General features: G+C 40.7%; 1 protein-coding gene across 1 annotated transcript; it reads left to right on the top strand.

Annotated features, from left to right (window-relative positions):
• Nucleotides 1-6: 6 nt before the first annotated feature.
• On the top strand, nt 7-5412 carry LOC119302476 (probable hydroxyacylglutathione hydrolase 2, chloroplastic). The gene is made up of 8 exons (XM_037579512.1): nt 7-168; nt 580-765; nt 1634-1837; nt 2293-2416; nt 3171-3271; nt 4091-4165; nt 4243-4341; nt 4950-5412. The coding sequence occupies exons 1-8, from the start codon at nt 97-99 to the stop codon at nt 5094-5096; spliced, it is 1008 nt and encodes a 335-aa protein (XP_037435409.1). The 5' UTR covers nt 7-96; the 3' UTR covers nt 5097-5412.
• Nucleotides 5413-5674: the final 262 nt, after the last annotated feature.

Here is a 5674-nt window from a genome sequence, read left to right as displayed (position 1 = left end):
TCCCCATTGCCTTCTCCGTTCCCCCCACCCCCCTACCTCGTCGGCGGGCGGCGACGCGACGCGACGAGAGCGGCGGCGGAGGCAGGAGGGGCAGGAATGCGGATGTTCTCCAAGGCCTGCTCGCTCGTCGTCTCCTCCCTCCCGCGCTGCTCCTCCTCCGCCCCCGCGGTACGGCCTTCCTCCCCCTCTCCCCTCAACCTTCGATTTCTGCGGGGGTTCTCTGTGTCGGCCTGGATCTGGGCCGGGGGCTCGCGCACGTCCGCCGGGGACGCGCTCGATCGCCGCGGCACGCTGCAACAACCGCCTCGGCGTTAACGAACGGAGGAGGAGCGGGACTCGTGGCGCTTTTGCGATCCGGCCCCTCGGTTCCCTCGTTATCGCCGAGACTGTCCCGTGGTTCCCCTGTTTCTACCTAATTTCGTTGGTTTAATTTATTTATTATGCGGGCATGTGCTGTATGATAGGCGCCGCGCGGCGGGGGGTTGGTGTGGGCGATCTGGCTGGCCGATTTTGTGTGATTTGGTTCTCTGCTGCGGATTGCCAGGTCTGAGAAAACTGCTGGATGTGTTGTTTTTGCAGATTAGGGGGCAGCCGTCGTTGATACCGAGGGTGAGCAGGAAATGGCTCGGGAAGCCGCTCATGTACGGGATCGGCACGCTGCTGGTCATGCCCCTGAGGACCATCCACGGGGTGGGCCGGATGTTCGGCGCCGCGCGGTACCTCTGCAACATGACCAGCGTCTCCTCGTCGCTGCAAATCGAGCTCGTGAGTGCACTGGAACTCTTTGAGAGGGTTTAGTTCAATCCCTACATCCCATTTCAGTCAACTGCTACTGAAACTTAGTGCAACTGCTGTAGATGTTTGCCTGTAAATGTAACTTGTGTTCGCTGCATTGACTTGGGCGCATACAGCAGTGAAATATAAGTTGGGCTGGTTTGGTTTGCTTTAGGAGGCAATTCAAACAGTCAAAAGTTGTTTATTGAGGGGGACTAGTCATAACCATTTCTGATGAGTTTCTCACAACCACGTGCTGTTGCTAGCAGCATTGCTTTCGGAGAGAAATTATGGTCCATTCTCAATAGGAAATGGTTCATGTCTCTGAAAAAAGCTTCCCCATATTCTTCTTCCACTCCATCACTTATTGCTTTATTCTGCTTCATTTTACTATCTTGTTGCTCTGTACCCCTTTACCTAACTACCACGATATATCTTCGCCACGTTAGACTGCATCTTTGTTGCCAAACCTTATCGAGTGTACTATGGTGGGCCAGATGGTGTGCACTTCTCTTTAGTTTGTTCTTGACCCTTCATGTTTGCAGTTTCTTTCAGACACCGGATCTTTATGGTAATATCTGAACAGCATTACTTGTATTTCTCCAAGACATAACAATTCTTCATACATACATGCTTTTTTCCTTTTAAGAGGGAATAGCATGAGACCATGAGTGCGTGACTTACACATTTTATTGTTCGTCACAAACAAGTAGATTGTAGATTGCTGTCTTACTGAACAAAAAAAGTCTGATGTCATTGCATTTTATGTATCCTATTTTCTGTGGATGTTTTTTGCTTGTTATTCATACTCTTGAATTTCATTCTGTTGTTTCTTAACTATGATCTGCATCCTGTGTAGGTTCCCTGTCTTCAAGATAACTATGCATACATCTTGCATGATGTGGATACTGGAACAGTTGGAGTTGTAGACCCTTCTGAGGCGGTGCCTATCATAAACGCATTGGAAAAGAGAAACCAGAACTTGACCTACATATTGAACACCCATCATCACTATGATCATACTGGTGGCAACTTGGAACTGAAGGCAAAATATGGTGCAAAGGTATACAGTTGACTGCCTCCTTTGTTGTTTCTGTCATCCTTTTTATTGTTTAGAGACTGTGTGAAGCCATCAAAATGTGTACTCTTATGATATAAAATGAAGCGGAATCAGATATTGTTTCATCAACATTTTGCTGTACCAGATATTATTGGCATTCCTAGCAACAATATATATGTCAAATTTAGGCAGCCAGGGTTGAATTTTACAATGAAGCCAGAAGTTCAGTTCTTGAAATGGCTTGTCATTGACCTTGAGTATAAATTGTTCTTAAAGTAGTAAATACTATAATATATGATGATTCTTTAGATTAATAGATGGAACTGATTGGCACAAGTTTATTTTCTAGCTTGCCATTATGTGTCCGCTGGATGCCCCTGTCACCGCAAACATCATAGATCAAGAGAGGAATAATGATATCTTCTGTTTTTCTTCTCTAACATTAATATTTATACTAGGTAATTGGTTCTGAGAAGGATAAAGATCGAATTCCTGGCATTGACATAACTCTAAGCGAGGGTGACACATGGATGTTTGCGGGTCATCAAGTTCTTGTGATGGAAACTCCTGGTCATACATCAGGTGTGTAACTGCAAATTTCATTGTGTTGTATTGGGTTAGCTTTACAGGTGGCTAGTGAAGATTGTTTACACCCTGGTCCACTTGCACTTGGTTATTTTTTTTCTTTCAAAAATTGCAATAAAAAGTTCTCAGAAAATTCTGGAGAACTCATATATGCGCCTTGTGGGATGAAATGTGAACCTGCCAATTTCGTGCCAAAGACTACCACTTGTGTGCTGAGCAAGAGAAATAAGACAGGAAGGTCCAAAATAGCAGCCCTGACAGTACACAGTTTCTTTTTTCTGCTGTAAACAGTAATATTGGTGATTTAAAATTTGCAGTTTCAAGTATCATTCAACATTACATATATCTTTTATTTTTTGTTATTGAAACTTAGAAATGTGATTTATTGGCCCAAGTTCATATGCATCTGGGGTCATCTGATGATGTCGCCACTAGGAGTACCACTTGAAAAAACTAGGAGTACCACTTAAAATTTAAATTTTCTCATGACATTCTAAATTTCTTTCCTTACCTTCTCTCGTGCTCATGTAATATCATCTACCGTTTTACTTGGTTGATGTTTTATCAGAGTCCAGAAGTAGTGATGCTGCCCTTTATGGAGCATATTTGGAGCTATTAAAGTTTTTCATAGTTGTTATGACATGTGTTCTGTTGTTTTCCTGGACATGCATATTATGTTCGTTTACAGAATAATTTTCTGATGTGACATAGTTTTCAAGAAATTCATCCATTCCCCTTGTATTTCTATCAGGTCATGTGAGCTTTTATTTCCCTGGATCTGGAGCAATATTTACAGGTGATACCTTGTTTAGTCTATCATGTGGAAAGCTTTTTGAGGGGACTCCAGAACAGGTCAGATATCTTTGTATACATGTATGATGTATACTCTGTAATCGTTCAAATGCTCATATGTTATGCTCTTTGAGTTTCTTCTACTTCCATGTGCTTTCTGATTTCCCTAGATGTCTGTAATAAAGCTGCTTCCTTGCCAGTGTTTTTTTGCTTTCGAATAAAAGGAACTTACGGCTAAAGAACTCCTAATTGAGACCAATAAGCATCTGGTTAGAGATTCAGAATTTTGAATATAAACTGAACTTCTAGAACCATGACTAATGAAAGAGGTTTAAAAAGATCTATGAATAGTACTCCCTCCGTTTTTATTTAGTCCGCGTATTAGCTTTGGTCAAAGTCAAGCTTTGTAAACTTTGACAAAGCTTATAAACAAAAATATTAACATATACAATAACAAATCAATACCATTAGATTCATTATTGAATGTATTTTCACATCATATAGATTTCTTATTTTAAATGTTTATATTTTTTTCTATAATCTTGGTCAAACTTTACAAAGTTTGACTTTAGTCAAACCTAATATGCAGAGTAAATAAAAACGGAGGGAGTAATAGCATGTGCGAGTTTGCTACACTGAATATTGTTGCACTTCCATTTATTTGAACAAACAAGGAATAGTTAAATCAAATCTAACTGCTCACGCCTTGCATTGGAATCAGTTATTGCTAAAAAGGTGAATGGTTGCGGGCTTGTGGTAGTTTTTTTGTTTGCAAGTGGCTTGCTCCATTTTTGTTTTCATAGAAGTGTACCTAATGGAGTTCATTATATGCATCATTGAGACCCATGTATATCACCTTTTTTTCTGACCTTCCTGCAGATGCACTCTTCACTCCAAAAAATTGTAGCTCTTCCAGATGTGACAAGGGTGTACTGTGGACATGAGTATACTCTGGTGAATGATATTTCCTTTCAAATCTAGCAATTTCTTGCACCAGCTTGTTATTTAATTCTGAATGTACCTCTTCACAGAGCAATTCAAGGTTTGCCTTGAGCATAGAACCAGGAAATGAAGAACTTCAGGAATACGCTGCAAGTACAGCTGATCTGCGCAATAAGAATACACCAACGGTAACATAGTTTCTAAAGCCATATGCATTCCTAACTTTCAATACACATCAGTTTGTGCATTTGCTATTTCTTCTACTTCCGTATTCTTCTGCTGCTTATTCATGAATTTGTTAGTTTAGTTTTAGAATGAGAGATGGCGACATGTTTGGTGAATTGAATAAACATGGAGATTTAGGGAGCAACTCTCTGTTTGGCAGTTGGTGCATGTGCATCTGTCCTTGCTTCCATGAGAAGTTGGGAACAGTCATGCTTACTTAACCTCTTGGCCGCTCCGATGTCTTTCTTGGGCTAGGAAAAAAACTGGGATATTTTGGTGTCTGCTTTATAAAGAAAATAAAATTGTTTTATTGTTTTTTGCACTTTCCCAGCTAATTGTTCTCCTCTTTCTGTTGATGTCCAAGAGAATACGATCTGAATACAAGGCACGCAGTTCAAACATTAGGTCATTTTGTATCTCTCACAATTTAGATGCTTATTGACATAAATAATAAGCACGATGTGGTATAAATCACAGTTTCAGATTGCATGGTGTACAATTCATCACAGGAATGGGTTTGTTCAACAATGCTTAACTTTCTAAAATTTCTGTGCTTCATGTTCTTCTCCAGGTGCCAACAACAATTGCGAGAGAGAAGCAGTGCAATCCTTTCTTGAGGACCTCAAGTCCAGAGATAAAGAAAAGGCTGTCCATTCCAGATCATTTCGATGATGCACGTGTTCTTGAAGTTATCCGACGGGCGAAGGATAATTTTTGACTAACCACAAAAGAAATTATCATAAAATGATGACCCAACCATCTCTTCGAAAAGGAGAAGTGGACAAAGAACCCGGCAAGACCACAACAGAAGGAACGCAGGGAAGGAAATGTGTATAGCTCGATGTTCCAAAAATGCTTTGGTGAAAATTTGTCTAGCATTGTATGTAGCTTGCGCAGAGTGCTTGTTAATCTGATAGCAGCTGGTGATTCTTTTGTCGACTACAAATAAAATGTGTCAGTGTAATCCTCTATCCTGGGAGAGAAAAAGCTAGTTAGCTGTTTGATAGTGTTCTTCAGTTCTTGTTTCCTCATTGTCTTGCCGGTTATCATTGTTTTCGTCATCTGGTGATAGATTTTACGCTGGAGAACATTTGGACAATGTGCCGATTTGTACTCCCTCCGTTCCAAAATATAAGTCTTTTAAAAGATGGACAATGTGCCGATTTGTACTCCCTCCGTTCCAAAATATAAGTCTTTTAAAAGATTCCACCACGGACTACATACGGATGTATATAGACATACTTTAGAGTGTAAATTCATTCATTTTGCTCTGAATGTAATCTATAGTGAAATCTC

The sequence above is a fragment of the Triticum dicoccoides genome, chromosome 5A (assembly GCF_002162155.2).
Source record: "Triticum dicoccoides isolate Atlit2015 ecotype Zavitan chromosome 5A, WEW_v2.0, whole genome shotgun sequence".
Taxonomy (NCBI): domain Eukaryota; kingdom Viridiplantae; phylum Streptophyta; class Magnoliopsida; order Poales; family Poaceae; genus Triticum; species Triticum dicoccoides.
Note: the sequence above shows the minus strand (reverse complement) of the source record. Positions and strands in the feature narration are given on the sequence as shown.